The 16,243-nt window shown below is 31.7% G+C and overlaps 6 protein-coding genes across 7 annotated transcripts; 3 read left to right on the top strand and 3 right to left on the bottom strand.

Moving 5' to 3' along the window:
* The first annotated feature begins 205 nt into the window (after positions 1 to 205).
* Positions 206 to 2,401, top strand: LOC116423862 (uncharacterized). The gene is made up of 4 exons (XM_031969553.2): positions 206 to 1,405; positions 1,511 to 1,633; positions 1,719 to 1,881; positions 1,967 to 2,401. Exons 1-4 carry the CDS (start codon positions 262 to 264, stop codon positions 2,058 to 2,060), a joined length of 1,524 nt encoding a protein of 507 aa, XP_031825413.1. The 5' UTR covers positions 206 to 261; the 3' UTR covers positions 2,061 to 2,401.
* Positions 2,402 to 2,559: 158 nt separating this feature from the next.
* Gga (ADP-ribosylation factor-binding protein Gga) lies at positions 2,560 to 6,787 on the top strand. Its single transcript, XM_031969552.2, has 11 exons — positions 2,560 to 3,376; positions 3,446 to 3,606; positions 3,825 to 4,058; positions 4,145 to 4,318; positions 4,385 to 4,604; positions 4,694 to 5,041; positions 5,219 to 5,354; positions 5,415 to 5,728; positions 5,832 to 5,998; positions 6,115 to 6,225; positions 6,310 to 6,787. The coding sequence occupies exons 1-11, from the start codon at positions 3,340 to 3,342 to the stop codon at positions 6,400 to 6,402; spliced, it is 1,995 nt and encodes a 664-aa protein (XP_031825412.1). The 5' UTR covers positions 2,560 to 3,339; the 3' UTR covers positions 6,403 to 6,787.
* Positions 6,788 to 6,909: 122 nt separating this feature from the next.
* Lst8 (MTOR associated protein, LST8) lies at positions 6,910 to 8,961 on the bottom strand. Its single transcript, XM_031969560.2, has 8 exons — positions 8,521 to 8,961; positions 8,316 to 8,441; positions 8,073 to 8,225; positions 7,929 to 7,990; positions 7,681 to 7,831; positions 7,383 to 7,585; positions 7,139 to 7,281; positions 6,910 to 7,055 (listed from the first exon to the last, which is right to left on the bottom strand). Exons 2-8 carry the CDS (start codon positions 8,439 to 8,441, stop codon positions 6,931 to 6,933), a joined length of 963 nt encoding a protein of 320 aa, XP_031825420.1. The 5' UTR covers positions 8,521 to 8,961; the 3' UTR covers positions 6,910 to 6,930.
* Positions 8,962 to 9,134: 173 nt separating this feature from the next.
* Positions 9,135 to 12,159, bottom strand: LOC116423867 (SAP30-binding protein). Of its 2 annotated transcripts, XR_004234326.2 has the most exons (4): positions 12,145 to 12,159; positions 11,466 to 12,011; positions 10,964 to 11,084; positions 10,742 to 10,890 (listed from the first exon to the last, which is right to left on the bottom strand). XR_004234326.2 is itself a non-coding variant. In XM_031969559.2 (2 exons), exon 2 carries the CDS (start codon positions 10,902 to 10,904, stop codon positions 9,915 to 9,917), a length of 990 nt encoding a protein of 329 aa, XP_031825419.1. In that variant the 5' UTR covers positions 10,905 to 11,084; positions 11,466 to 12,005; the 3' UTR covers positions 9,135 to 9,914. The 2 variants fall into 2 exon arrangements, 1 of the variants encoding a protein (XP_031825419.1); XM_031969559.2 differs by lacking the exon at positions 12,145 to 12,159 and having other exon boundaries at positions 9,135 to 11,084; positions 11,466 to 12,005.
* Positions 12,160 to 12,289: 130 nt separating this feature from the next.
* On the bottom strand, positions 12,290 to 16,067 carry LOC116423869 (dnaJ homolog subfamily C member 17). The gene is made up of 7 exons (XM_031969561.2): positions 15,917 to 16,067; positions 15,677 to 15,805; positions 15,422 to 15,589; positions 15,132 to 15,344; positions 14,941 to 15,021; positions 14,694 to 14,858; positions 12,290 to 14,618 (listed from the first exon to the last, which is right to left on the bottom strand). Exons 1-7 carry the CDS (start codon positions 15,983 to 15,985, stop codon positions 14,502 to 14,504), a joined length of 942 nt encoding a protein of 313 aa, XP_031825421.1. The 5' UTR covers positions 15,986 to 16,067; the 3' UTR covers positions 12,290 to 14,501.
* On the top strand, positions 12,387 to 14,483 carry SerRS (Seryl-tRNA synthetase). The gene is made up of 5 exons (XM_031969555.2): positions 12,387 to 12,848; positions 12,915 to 13,199; positions 13,281 to 13,502; positions 13,579 to 13,835; positions 13,947 to 14,483. Exons 1-5 carry the CDS (start codon positions 12,387 to 12,389, stop codon positions 14,209 to 14,211), a joined length of 1,491 nt encoding a protein of 496 aa, XP_031825415.1. The 3' UTR covers positions 14,212 to 14,483.
* Positions 16,068 to 16,243: the final 176 nt, after the last annotated feature.

Below are 16,243 nucleotides of genomic sequence, written 5' to 3'. Positions count from 1 at the left end.
TGTATTAGTTTATTATTTTTATATTGATCTAACAAATGATATACTTGCGTTTATCTTCTAGAAGAAAGAATGTAGATTACAATACAAACGACAGCGTATTCAACGAATGACATGAAATTAAAGAATCAGAAAAGACTAAATAAATCATCTAAATCTCCAAACACTCATACAGAATGTGTACATGGAATGAAGAATAAAACTTTTAAAAAGTGAAAAAGCTTTTATAAAACACATTCGAATAATACTTTGCCTTTATCAAAAATGAAAAGGAATATGAGTTTGACTATGAAATTATCACCAAGATCACAGAGACTTAAGACGTCGCCTAAACGTAATGATTCATTGGCAGAACCAAATTTATCCAATGTCAATATAAATAAAAGGCATAGCTTGTCAACGTATAAAGTATCAAAGAGCCCCAGAATTATTTCACAATCAAAGAGCAAAAAAATACAGAAGATTTCAGATATTAAACAGTACAATACTAGAAAGTTCCCAAAATCTCCAAAGATTATGTTAAGATTACCAAAATCAAAATCTCCATCTAAGAAGTTAAGTTTGTCGGAATTAAAAGTGTTTAACACAAGTAAAACCGTGTCGCCAATGAAAAAAAGAAGATCTACATTTTCAAGAAAAAGTAATATTGATAAAACAAACTTTAAAGCTTCAGCTACCTATAATACAGATATAGTTACTTTTATCAGCAAGAACTCTGTAAAAGATACGTTACTGTTAAAGAAACCAATAGTATTATTACAAAGACTCCCGAACAATATTATGTCTAAATCATCCTCAACTTCTTTCTTAGAAATGCATGTAACTGATTTACACAGTAGTACTAAGAGATCAGCCTTAAATAGTAAAAACAATAATGATAAAATTAATGTTAAATCATCATCTAAGTTCCTAGGAACTGTAACCAAACCTTTAATGTTTTCTACACCCATAAATAAACAGCGAGTAGCTAATGGTACTCGAAAATCAAGAAGGATATCGAACAATATGATTATACAAGATACTGAAAATCAAATCAGTTTGGTAATAGAAAATGAGCAGACTGTGGGAGAAAAGAAAAATGAAACATATGAACTTATTGAGCCTAAAACACCAAATTTACGAAATATGTTACATGAGAGACGAAATATGAAAACTGATAAAACAAATTCAAACAAAAGAGCAACAAAAAAAAATCTTGAAGTAAATTTCAAGAGTCCTGTCTTGGATATTAGTTGTTCAGAAGTTCCTCCGTCACGAATACAATCCAATAAAAAGAAACTCGCAAAGGAGTCTAACAATGTATCAACCAGAGTAAATATTAACAAAAATGCTGTGATAGTATCAACAGCACTTCTCAAAACACCCGATTCTGTAAGCAAGAGAACTGTTCCTTCCATTAAAAAATCAGGTAATATTCTATAATATCTATTAATGTACATGTCGGTTAATTGACCATTTTATAAAACTGTGAATAAATTTACATGAAGATCAATCTAAATATTTCCGTTTTTAGGCTCAAAGAATTCTTCAACGAAAAAGGTTCCAAATTTTGCTAAAATTCATAAAAAACTTTTTGCAAAATCAGAATCTATTATAAATGTAAAGAAACGGTTGGAAGAAAGACATATGGCATTAAGTAATATATTACAATCTTTTTGAACTTATTTCCTTTGATATATGTCAACAATAATTTTTTATCAATCTTTTAATCTCTTTTTTAGCCAAACCAACAATAAACAATTTACCAAGGTCCAATACGGACACAAAAAATAATTCATTATCTCGTAATTCAAACAAGGACGATTACAACCGATTTGGATATAGAATAAGGAAAGATAATGCTACAAATTACATTTTGAGAAAATATAATGCAGACTTAATAAGGTAATGTTCTAAAGACCATTGAAGTTTTGAAGTTATGAAAATGTGAATATATATTAAAATTTCTTGCTTGTGGATTTATTTTCAGAAACAAACAACAAAAGAACAGAGAAATTCTAAAAGGTGTGAGAACGAATCGGCGTTTTGAACTGCAAATGAAATCCAGAAATGTAAAGTTTTAATGATTGCAATAATTTTCTCAAACGAGAAAAATTGGAACATTAAAACACAATGAATTCAATGTTATCTCGAAGATTTTTAATAGTTTCATTTAAACCAGTTGAAAATTTTATTAAGTTGATACCATTCTTGATCCGACTATGATTGTTCTGTTATCAATTACAAAAGCAGTTATGTAACTTTAATTACATTTGATTGTGTGTAAGCATAATTGTGCTCAGTACCGACGAGTGCATGTTCTATTTGTTATAATTATATTCTCTTTGTATTGTATACCACTAATAACCCCGAATAATAATAATAATCATGTCGTCATTAATAAATTTATATTTCTTAAAAGTGATCCATCTTTTAAATATCCACCTTATTAGGGAAGTATATATGGAAATATTCAATATTTCTTTTCATCTATATACTCTGGAATTTACATTATAAAAGATTTGTTAAACTGATTTCATTATTTATTCATATTTAAATTTTCTGAAGTATTGCGAACAAATTTCTGTTCTCCAAAATTCTGTTGCGCGGACAGATTACGTGGCAACGTGCAAGTGAGAAACATCGCTGCTTGTTAACACCGAATGACATTTCTCTTAAAGCATTGTCATTCACTTAATTGAAAAATGTATTACGATGAAAACCAAGGAGACTTAGAGACCGAACTATTAATAAGATGGTGCTATACAACCTATATAATTACCAATTAAATCAATAAACTATTAAATTTACGATGAAAAAGTGCGTTATGAAATATTAATTACAAGGAATGATTTTTTCGATTTCAAAAGGGAATTAATTATTCAGTCTGGACCTTAAAATGCACGAGCGAACGCGTATGCGCATGTACGTGACAATGCTAAATTTCTAAACCGAATGTTGGTAAATTTTTATCCTTTTAACGTTATCTACCGCAATATATACATATATATGTACATATATGTATGTATATATCGAAGCGCTCCTTGGTTTCAAGAAGTACCGAGGAACACTACACAACAGTGGATTACGTAGTGAACAGCTGTTTGGAGTGAAACATTCTAAATATTCTTTGAAAAAATTGATTTTGTTCGCGATATCTCTTCGACAATAGAAAGATTTATAAAAATAGAGTAGAAGCGGTGGACGTTGAATTTATTTCGAGACTGATCGATTTTAAGGATATTCGTGAATACGAACAACACGATCAAAATGGTATCCCTAAGAGTATCTCCCGTGTTAGCTGTCAAATAAATGGACGTAACTTAAGCTTGCGAACTGAAAGAGACAAGTAAAATTCTAAAAATGGATGTCGTGACAACAAGTTTGGAAGCTTTGATACGTAAGTTAAATTTTAGTATATCCATTGTAAATACGACAAATATTTTGTCAGCCGGAATTTGTTTCGCAGAAAGAGTAACGAATCCACAAAATCAAAAACCCGATATTGCGGCTATCGAAGCTTTTTGTGTAATGTTGACTAAAGAACCAGAAGGTATTCAAATTGGTACAAAGTTATTAGCATTACATATTCAATCGTCTAATGAGTCAGAAGCGCTTCAAGCTCTTGTCGTAAGTTTATTCGTAAACTCTTATTTAAAACGAACGTTAGAACGATTAATCAGTAAACTAAAGTTTCTTTTACTTTATTTTAATTATTTTTCATTGTAAAGTTAATATCTTTCGATACTAATAAATGATATTATATAGATACAGAAAACGAATTCTTAGTTATAGGCATTCAAAATGATGATAATGCAATAAGATTTTAAGTCTTGATAATTTCACAGCTATTGGATATGTGTATGCAAAGATGCGGGTCATCTTTTCATGCAGAAATTGGTAAATTTCGTTTCTTAAATGAAATGATACGACTAGTTTCGCCGAAATATTTAGGTGGAAAGACACCGATCGTGGTACGCCACAAAGTATTACAATTACTACATACATGGACGAAGGAATATCCACGTGAAGTGAAAATCAAAGAAGCTTATGAAATGTTGAGAAAGCAAGGAGTTATAGAGGTTAGTTTTATATCTTATTTATTAGTTATATTTCCTTAACGTTATTTCTGGTAAGACGCGCCAGTAAACAACGTCTGTATACTTAGGATGATGTGTTGTGCACAATTAATGCTTCAGAGGATGCATCAAAAACATCAAAAGCTAAGCATACAATATTTGATGATGAGGAGAAATCCAAATTATTGCAAAAATTACTTCAAAGTAAACATCCTGACGACTTATTAGCGGCAAATAGACTTATTAAATCTATGGTGAGAGAGGTGAGCAAAACGTGTCTGAAATACTACATAACTATTATATCAGGTATATTAATGATTCTTTTGTAGGATGAAAGAAGGGTACAGTTGAATTCGCGTAGGATAATGGAATTAGAGTCTATACATAATAATGTAAAGTTATTGTCTGAAATGTTAGATTCTTATAATTGGAAAGAAACCAGTAAAGAAGACCTTGAGTTGATGAAGGAATTGAAACAAGCCTGTGAAAGATTGAAACCAATTGTACTTAGATTAGCAAATGAAACTCAAGATAATGAAGAAATGCTTGGTAAGCATTTATAATAATAACTAACATTCGTTCAAATGAAATACAGATACGACAGTCGTCGTTTCTAATGTTTAAATAATTTACACTAGGCGATGTGCTCGCTGCAAGCGACGAATTGGAACAAGTCTTCGAAAAATATTCGGCGGTTATAGACCGTGGTGAATGCTTAAATCCTAAAACAGACTCCAATGTCAACTCGTACTTATTAGACCTGTCTTCGCCGATAGAAAATAAGCCTGTCGAAAACAGTGAAATGAATAAGGTTTACGACGCAACTGGAATTAATCATCAATCGGACATGGAAGTTCTAGGGGATATCTTCAGTTCATTAGGAAGATCTGAAAATCCAGAAATCCCTTCCGTCTCCACTACAAATCTATTAATGTCTAATTCGATGATCATGCAACCAATAAGTATGCACCCGACAAATAAAAAAGGTCTGTGATGCTGAAGTATTTAATACATGCTTATACCACTCGAATAATACTGAAGCTTTGAACGCATTAAATATTTTTAATAGCGGATTTGACCCGGTTACCAATGATAATAAACAGTTATTACTATACCAATAAGCAAGAATGAACAAACGGTGAATAATTTTATTCCATCGCCAGGTGAAACAGTCGACACACCTGAAAAGAAAATGGACAGTAAATCAAGAGCATTGGAGGAACTGAACGAATTAGGGGAGTCGTTGCTTAAACAAAGTTTATCGGACTCGGTATCAAATATTCGATCCTCCTCGACAAGGTTGGTAAAGGTATGCAATAAATGATAAGAAATTACAATCTAAATGAGCTCTTTTCATAGTAAGGAGATAAGCAATATCAAAGTACGTGCAGAAATTCCATCGAAACATAATTCAACGGTTATTCCAAGTAACGATCCTTCTAATTTTTCTGATTCATTGGACATTTCAAACGCAACGAACGGTGAATCAATTAATACTTGCACAAATCATATCGTTGATACAAATGATGCGATCTCAACACAAGTGTGTGAAAGTCCATCGGTTATACGAGACGCTATTTTGATTGCACCAACGACAGAAGACATTCTGTGTGCAGAACCAGAAATCAAACCGTTGACGGACATAAACGTTAGTCTTCACGACATTAAACCAGGTACTTACAACTTCTACATTCTTGTTCTTTATTTTTAATAAAAATGTTTAATACCCTTAAACGTAAATTTCCTGATATTTTAAAAACCACATACTTCGAACAGGCACCAACCCACCCATAACCGTGCTCGAAGAAAAAAATGGTATAACTGTCGTGCTTCATTTTGCCCGAGATAATCCTAGGCAAGACGTGTATGTCGTAGTAATTACAACGATGAGCAAAAATTTGAAGCCACTTAGTAATTATTTGTTTCAAGCAGTGGTACCAAAGGTAAGTGCAAAATGTCAATTGAAGGTTAAAGTGTAAGAACTGACTGGAATGCAAATTCCTTTCTGTTTTTCTGCTTTATATCTGTCGCAACCGACTTTGCATATTTAAATTTACAGAAATGTAAATGTAGACTTCAACCACCTTCTGAAACTGTATTACCAGCTCATAATCCATTTCTTCCTCCATCGGCAATCACTCAAATTATGCTGATTGCAAATCCCAGTAAGGTAAACAAAAATTTTCATTTCAAATATATCTGTTCCTTGTAACATTCTCGTTAACAGTTACTGGATAACGAATTTCTGTTGCAGGAATCAGTGTCATTAAAATTTATGTTAAGTTACACAATGGAAGACGAAACTTTTACAGAAATGGGAGAAGTGGAAAAGTTGCCTTTACTTTGAAGAATATTTTCTAACGGTAATTTGAAATCATTATACCAACTGCAGTAAAATAATACGATTTCGGAATTAGTAACTAAGCAGTAGTTAAAAAAAAAAAAATACACAAGTTTTATTAGATTGAAACACAAAAATTGTTCCTGACCGACGAATAGTGTTATTTTACTCTTCATTAAGTTATTTTAAATAACTACTTCATTTAAAAATACATCAAAAAGCAAAAGTAAGAGTTCATGATCGTTTGTAAGTCATTTTGTGATCTGTATACATGCTTGAAAATGTGCAAAGCTATTTTAAGACTGGAATTTAAACTTAATGAAATGTATATGAACACATTCATAAATCATATGCAATCAAGTTAAAATAAAGAGAATTAAGAAATATAAGGACCACATTGCGCCTTTGATAAACGATATTTGCTGATGAACCATTCATTGAGTCTTATGTTAAGGGTTGATATCCACTATTATCAAGTTACATATATATAAAAACATACATCCTGTTCAATAATTTAAACGAACGAGAATTTATTTAAGAAACAGAAAGTACTTCATCATGAAATGCAAGAGCAGTAAGTGCTTTAGTATGGCCTACATATTCTCGTTCTACGCTTCCCGTTGATACGTTCCATAACCTGGCAACACCATCGGACGAAGCTGAATTAAACAAAAGTTCTTGTTTAAGTACTTAAATATATACGATAAATAAATATCAAAATTATAAGAAAACCTATTCTTACCTGTAAATATATACTGTGAGTCCGCACTGAACGCTGCATCCCAGACCCACCGTTTCGCTTCATGCTGAAGCACTTGTGCCTCCGAAAAATCTGTTGTTTTCCAAACTCGAGCAGTCTGATCAGCTGATGTGGTCACTAAAAGCCTGCGTTATGAATTACAAATAATTTGTTCGATTTTATTAAATATTACGAAATCGTCTGTAGTACAAAAGTTGTATGAGAAAAATATAATACATTAACTTACGTAGAGTCAGGACTAAATTTGCATCGCAGAGCGTAACGTTTGTGCGCCAAAAGTTTATGACGAGGATTAAGGCGCGTCGGTTCTTCACCGACGCCACCCGTTAACGTCCAAATATAACAGTGACCTTTATTATTTACTGCTGCCATGTACGTACCGTCTTGATCGATTGTAACATCTTGCACAGATGCTTCTGCCTCTGGAATCTTCGAAGGCAAATTATTTTTATCGATTTCAGTCAATACGACAAATCAATTCATATAAATAGCTCATTCCCAGTTTTTATTTTTTTTATTTGTACCAGCTGTTCATTGTGGTCAGACCGTAGATCCCACAAATGAATGACACCACTTTGATCGCCAACAATAAGTTCCGCTTGATTAGGATGTAAACACACACAATTTACAGGAGCCGATACTTGAAATATTCTTTGGCATTGAAAGCTACTTGACCTGTTATTATTAATATTATCATTGTTGTTATTATTTTTATTATTATTATTGTTGTTGTTGTTGTTGCTTAACATAATTTAAAATTCTATATATTCACCTGAGGTCCCAAATACGTGCAGAACAATCCTCACCCCCAGTGTACATCCACTTACCTTCTTCCTAAGCGGAATAAAATATACTAATAATTGTTTTACAATATTACGTTGAAACAAATGGACACTATTAAATGACAATGTCTAACCTGAAAACCCAAGCCTGTAATGTTTTTTGTTATTCCTTCATAATTAATAACTGGGTTTGGATTATTAGAGAGTAAGTCATACATTCTTATATGTTGATATCCTGCAGCAGCAACTCCATATTTGTCTGGAGTAATATCCAAAGCATTAACTTGCTATAAGTAAAGCGCAAAGAAACAGTTACTAGAAAAAGACCAAATTTAAAATTTAAAAAACATTTTCAATTGAACATTTTGAAAAAATACCGAATCTGTATGTTCTGCGGTACGCTGGCAAACTCCTGTGTGGGGTTGCCATATTTTGATAGTGTGATCATAACCACCTGTTACAAGAATTACTTGTTCGTTAGTATAGGTGCTGTCTGCTGTCATCTATAAATGATAAAAATAATTGAAACGCAATTTTTTATATTTTTTTATCATGATTCTCAAATGACAAATAATTGTGTACCTTTTTGTTTTTATCGCCTCAGATATACGTTCATTCACGTTAGCGTACTTTTAGATACATTTTCAGTGTAATTCTGTATAACAGGTTATGTTAGAAAAGAAATCTATCATTCTACATAGTTCTTATTGAAATGAATTCCCTAAGAATCGCAGGTACATTACATGAAATTTCATTTCAATTTCTTTCACAAATAATTGCTTTACATCACTTGTATCGTTGACAACTAAGAACTAATCACAAGCAAAGTTGTTTCTGTCACGCTACAAGCACTAACACCATCTGTATTAAACAACTTTCAGGTTTTTTCTATAAAAAAATATTTAAACTTAACATGGATCTATGTCACTATGAAATTAAGTAATTTTATCATTTGAAAATTTTAATAAAATATTGTAATATATAAAGTCCTTTCTGAAACATCGTTTCTGAAAAGTAATAGGCTAGAAGTTACTTGCTGAATGCATACATGACACACACACACACACACCACAGAAGGATTTAATGGATATCAAACATGATCTTAAGAAAACAAATTTTTCATATAGAAGTAACACTAGGCATTGTTTATTTAAACTTAAATAAAGTTAAACAAATTTGAACCCTCAGCTGATAAACATTAACAGTGTTTTTTAATAAATTATAATTACAAATACTGTTTCTTCATGTTACTTCAGATTGGAAAAAAATTAATTTTCAATTTTGTTGTAATGACAACACATTCTTATATTATATATATTTTACAATAGTGTTTTTAAAATTACCAATTGATAAAACCAAAATGGAATATGTTATTTAATGTAAAATACATATTAGTAACTCGCATTATATTAATATAAAGAAAAATATCTCATTAAATTTTTATTGTTTTGTTTTACTTGTTTTCCCCTCAAAATGATTAAAAACAAAAAGAAACATTACTAATAAGTGTTTTAGAGTAATAGTAATTTGAAAATTTTACAAGGCACAATGAAAATAAAAATGAAAATAATACTTAATTAGTGTTACGTTTCGACCTAGTTTACAACTCCTTTTCTTCTGTCTTATGAATCAATTATCTACATGTTTTATTCGCAATTAACGCTTCAACGTGTTAACTAGAGATATGCTGCACCGATAACTATGCTATTGACGCTATCGCATGTGTGTCGCGCGAGACAAATGTACAAAATTAAGAGCTGAATGAATAATCGGTAATGCTTATAGAGAAATCTAAAAAAAATGAAATTATGGATAATATACTATGATTTTATGTATATACGAAACGCGCTTATGCGTATACACATTTACATAAAATTCACAATTATTCCGCACTTACAGCAAAACTTTGAATGAAGAATGAAATGTAATCTTTTTTTTTTAAAGAATTGATATTTACAAATGATTTACAAAATATGTTACAGTCTTTTCTTTGGTAAAGATCCAAAAGCCGATATTACCGTTGCTTTGGTGCCTGTCGCAGATGACGTTAAGGTAGTAAGCGTCGGTTGAGATAGTAAAACGGTAGGCTTTACCGAGGCTGTGGCTCCAGTTGCCACTTGATCCCATTTACTTTTTCTCTTCTTAGCATCGTCTTCGGTCGCGCTAGAACTATTTGGCCGCTTAGCTGTACCGGAGACAATCTCGATTTTTGTTTTCTCTTTCCTCGCTTTTTCAAGTTTGTCCATTTCAGTTTTTTGAACCTTGGCAAGCTCCTCGTAATAAGAATCTTTACCCCATTTAAATGGATCAAATCTATCTGGAGGATAGTTGGTGCCCAGTTCGTTGATGCTACAAAACTGAATAAGTTTTTCATAAATGGATGGATTCCTAAAGTCCTTTCTTTGTTGTATAACTTTATTCATGTCCAAACCGCCGCTCTCCATTTTCCTGAAAAGTTTAGTTATCTTCTCCTGTAATTCCACAGGACACTGTCCAGATGGTTCTGGCGGTATAGTCACTCCATACGGATCAACCTCGCTATCTGAAACTAATTCTCCTTGACAAGAGGGAGAGCGGTCCGTAATCGAGGAGGGCCTTCCATTCTCAGAAGGCTGTCCATCGATTGGTATTTGCAGCGCTCCCTCGTCATCGGAGACTATTGTGTCATCAAAGTATGAAACCAGTCTATGCACCTTAGATGTCACATCTGTCACTAAGGTGGGTGCGTTTGACAAATCGTTACTAGACTTGCCACCAACGCTGGGAGCAACGACAGGACTATTTGAGGCTGATCTGCCAGATTTGGGACTGGTGAAAGCCTGGGGCTGACCGACTTGGGCATTATTCGGGGCGGCCCCCTGGGGAGTGTTCGAATTCTCCTGAAGGTCGTCTTCCACCCCGTCTTCGCCCTCCGAGTCGGTATAGGTGGCCGTGAGAGATGCCAGAGCAACACTTTGTACAGACATGGTTAGTTGGCTTTGAGTGTCCGCCGTACTACCAAGCAATATTTTGTGTTGGAACTCACCGATCTAGCGTCGAGTTGTATGCCTTTTAGTTGTAGGGCTTTTATGTATACAAATTTGCCTTTATGTATAAATAATAACTATGCCCCAATGTTTGTTGGAATGTATATTACTATACCGTATCTGAAAAGGACCATAGTACAGATATGCGGTTCCTTAATTGTTTCTAATTTAATTCTTAATTCTAGTGCAAGTGTGAATTTAGAAAATGAATAATTATAGTTTTATATTTACGTTAATGCATGCAAAAAAGAAATGCTAAGAAATGAATATGAAAAACAGAACAAATAACAGAAATGTCACGCGCGAACACGCGTATTTTACAAGTTAAAAAATATCAACTACTATTAAATTTGGTTGTATATGACCTATCATAAGAATTAAGCGACCAAGAAATTTCTGTATTGTCAAACGTATTTCATCCTATCTCACATGCATTTTATTGACAAGTTTATTAGGTTATGGTAGTAATTATCACAATTATATACAATAACCATAACTAACCTGAGTATTGCAATCCGCCACGATACTGTCTGCTTACACTGTACCTGATTTCATTGCGATTAATTTAAAATACGTTACACGTCGAATAATTTCTATTCCATTAATTCACGACGATAAATGTAATCGATGTTACCGTGGCGTATTCAGAGTTCCTGCTTTTTTCTCTTGACGAATTTCATCATGCGCGTGCGCCTTACTTAATAGCAATAAAACACTGATTGTGTTCACCCATGTCACAAAGCACTTTACTCACATGTGTTTTATATATATTTTTAAATATATCTTGAAAATTGTTTGGATTTCTATTTGCCTTCTTTCTCTATTATATTATCTTTCTATTACTGAACTAAGTACCAATTCTATTCTTTGATAAAACTATCATTTGCAGAAATGATATGTAATGTTCGATCGTTGTAACGAAAGATCTCTGACAGGAATTAAAATTTGTATATGCACATTTAATGAATGGCGTTCATTTACAAAATAAATGATGTTTTAAATACTCTACCACTAACGTTAATGAAATCTTCAACATACACTACTGACCTGAAATATGAAATTAAAATTATCCAGTAATAAAAATTATTTTATAATTATTTAATCAAACTTATATATATATTAAAATGGAACATAAATAGTTTCTATAACTAATGAACCAGTAGTTTTATGAAATATGGACCTTTAGTTTTATACTTTTGATCAGCAATCTATAGACTTGCGAAACATTCGCAATTCGTATATTACATGCCATGCAGTGTTGCGCGTGCGTATATCGAATTTATCGTCTAAACGTCAGTAGAACAGTAGCGGTGAGTTGGAACAGGCTCTTTAATCTCTCATACGCTCTCTAAAGGATCGTGCAATCCACGTGTAATTTAGTTCAAAGCAGCAGAAGAATTTCTTGCATTGACATTATTAATCATGGTATTGGACTTAGATCTTTTTCGAAAAGACAAAGGTTTTGATCCAGATAAAATACGGGAAAATCAAAAGAATCGTTTTAAAGATGTAAATTTGGTGAACGTGGTAATTGAAAAAGACAAAATTTGGCGTCAGCTGCGACATAAAGCTGACAATTTCAATAAGTTGAAAAATGTATGCAGCAAAGAAATTGGAGAGAAAATGAAAAAGAAAGAAGCAATAGGCACTGATAGCACAGTTTCGGAGGATATTCTTGAAAATTTGGATAATTTAACATCCGATATCCTGAAGTCATTAACAATTACTCAGATTAAAACTATTCGTAGTTGCATTGATGATGCCATCACGAAGAATGATAGAGACTTAACTGTAACTGGATTGGAAAGAAATAATAGCCTTAAAGAAATAGGAAATATTTTGCATGAATCTGTACCAATTAGCAACGATGAAGATGAAAATAAGGTATATGTTTGACTATGTCAGATTTTGTATATATATCGTTATACAGTATGACATGTTTATTCATAGGTTGAGAGAACTTATGGGGATTGTACGCAAACCAAAAGGTATTCTCATGTTGATTTAATACATATGATCGATGGATTAGAAGGAGAACGTGGTACCAATGTTTCTGGCGGACGTGGCTACTTTCTAGTAGGACCTGCAGTTTTTTTACAACATGCATTAATACAATTTGCTCTTAAACAATTATTTGCAAAAGGTTATAAACCACTTTATACACCTTTTTTTATGCGTAAAGATGTTATGCAGGAAGTAGCACAGTTATCTCAATTTGATGAGGAACTATACAAGGTACAAGTAAAATTCTAATTACTTATGCATGTACCTATGTCATCTCCATTTAATATTTCAATCACTAATCGATTTGATCAGGTAATTGGTAAAGGCAGTGAACGCAGTGATGATAAAGATATAGAAGAAAAATATTTAATTGCTACATCAGAACAACCAATAGCTGCATTTCATAGAAATGAATGGATTCCTGAAAACGTTTTACCAATTAAATATGCAGGATTATCTACATGTTTTAGACAAGAAGTTGGTTCTCATGGACGTGATACAAGAGGGATTTTTAGAGTTCATCAGTTTGAAAAAGTACCTATTGCTACAGTTGTAATAAGTTTAAGGAAAGCAACATACAATTTCATATTTACTTACACGTTTGTAACAGGTGGAACAATTTTGTTTGACATCCCCATATGAAAACAAATCTTGGCTAATGATGGAAGAAATGATATCAAATGCAGAACAATATTATCAGGCTTTAGAGATTCCATACCGTATAGTTAACATAGTATCGGGTGCACTGAATAATGCTGCTTCAAAAAAATTAGATTTAGAAGCATGGTTCCCTGGATCTGGTGCTTTTCGTGAACTTGTATCATGCAGTAACTGTTTAGATTATCAAGCTAGGCGTTTATTGGTCAGGTAAAAAAGTTTATCGCAATAATTAAAATTCTTTTAAACTCTACTACATTGATATCACTATATAATTATGAATTTTGTGCAAATAAAATAGATAAGACAACAATGTTTCAGGTATGGCCAAACAAAAAAGATGAATACTAGCATGGATTATGTACATATGCTAAATGCAACAATGTGCGCAGTTACTCGCGTTATATGCGCTATTTTAGAAGTACATCAAACCGATACTGGTATTAAAGTCCCAAAAGTTCTCGCACAGTTCATGCCAACTGAATACGAGAATGAAATTCCATTTGTTAAAGCAGCTCCTATTGACGAAGCGGAAGTGAAGAAAACAAAAAAATCTAAGGAACCAAAGGACATTATTCTATCTTAAGTATATCGTTTTGGTAAACGATCACTTTGGAATAATGTAAAAAAATCTTAATGAATTCAATTGTGATTAATTCTAATATTTGGGATACATTTTGTTCACAAACATATAAGCGAATATATGTTATAGTTCGAACGCTTTTAGCATATATACCCGTAAATTATTGAGATTTATATACTTCATTATTACAAAACACAAATAACAAACATAATGCACTTAAGTACATACATAAATATATGTTTATTATACAATAAATAAATCTAGAAAAAGTTGTATCATTATCTGTACATTTATTAAGTGCCTTTTTTTGAACTCGACATATTTGAATGTCTTTTTTCTTCTTCAGCTCTTCTAAGATTATTCAATACAACGCGTTCAAATTCTGCGTCGGACATTTCACTTTGACTTACCTGAAATATGACATTTGTATTTAATATTAATAATTTATAAACAAATCAAGAAAAACTATTTTATTTTGAACCAACCTTATTTTTCGTCATATCATTGATTATGTTAGATGTACATTCATTCAGATTTACAGTGTGACTTGACTTCTCCTCTTTAACATTAGATCGTGTTGGTGAATCCCATAGCTTGGAAAGTTTTAATGGGTTTTGCGTTAAACCAATTTCCGTATTTAAAGCCATTTCCTAAAAAATAAATAAAATAACTATTATATTGACATTATATTCCTTTCATATAGAAATTTTTAATTTTAATTTATAGATATACCGCGTCATTCCTATTTTGATATTCAACTAATGCTCTGCCATCTTTTGTAGATGAAAGGATTAGAGTTACTACATCACCATACTGAAAATAAACAATCATACATTCAAAATGTCATAAATTTACTATTATCTATTGACACCTATATACTGATAGTGATATTTAACATCATAAACAAATCTATGATTAAATACCTTTGAAAATATTCTAAATAATGTATTATAGTCATATGTATTATTAAGATTGTTCTTGTTAGTTTTCCATTTTATTTTAATTTTGTAAGAACCACTGTCATTATCAGCTGCTGTCCATAGTTTTTTTGATTCTTCTTCAATCTTTTTTTTCATAAATGCTACTTCCTCTTCTACTTGCTTTGATCCTTCTTTTCGAAGACGTTCTATTTCAGCCTAGAATATAAAATGTTACTAAAACTCCCACCAATGGCTGGAAGTAAAAATTATTTTAAAAAATATATTATATTTACTCGTAATTTATCTTCATCATTGTTCCTAGAACTTTTCGGATATAAAGATTGTTTATAAGCATCTTCTCGTGCTTCTAAATCTTCTTTTAATTTTTTACGTTTTGCATCAAACTCTCTGGCCCGTAATTTTGCTTGATGCTTGGCATTAATAACTTTGTCGTAAGCTGCCTTATATTAATGGAATAAAAGATTAGGAAATTTATTTTCTCATACAGAAATAAAGCAGAAATAATAACAACTTTTTTATATACTTACCCGAGCAGATGCATCTGTAAGTATTTCCAATGCCCTTGACAACTCATGAAATAATTCTGCTGCTCTTGGATTGTTTGGATTCTTATCAGGATGGCAAGATAAAGCTTTTTTGCGATATGCTTTCTTGATCTACAATGATGAAGAAATTATTTCATGATGCAAATTATGTTAAATATTTTTGAAATAATATATAAATTTTATTTTTAAAACTTTTAACACTTTTATGTGAAATTTTCATACCTCCTGAGTTGTGGCTGAATTTGTTGTGCCAATAAATTCGTATAAATCTCGATCTATCAAGTGATCCATTTTTTTCTGTGTTTATAAATCTGTCACGTATATACTTCAAATAATAAACACGTTTGAACATTTGGCTTGGTTTCACAAGAGGTTAGGTACTTCTGTATTCATTATTACGTTTAACTTGATTTTATTTCTATATTATATTAATTCTTATTTAGAAGGAAGTGAAACAGAAGAACAGCTACAATTCTTCTATTTAACTGAATTATGAATTTATTGTAAAAAAGTAATATATCTATTAACACATTGACTACTACGATGATA

The sequence above is a fragment of the Nomia melanderi genome, chromosome 8 (assembly GCF_051020985.1).
Source record: "Nomia melanderi isolate GNS246 chromosome 8, iyNomMela1, whole genome shotgun sequence".
Classification (NCBI taxonomy): domain Eukaryota; kingdom Metazoa; phylum Arthropoda; class Insecta; order Hymenoptera; family Halictidae; genus Nomia; species Nomia melanderi.
This window is presented reverse-complemented; position numbering and strand designations above follow the sequence as displayed.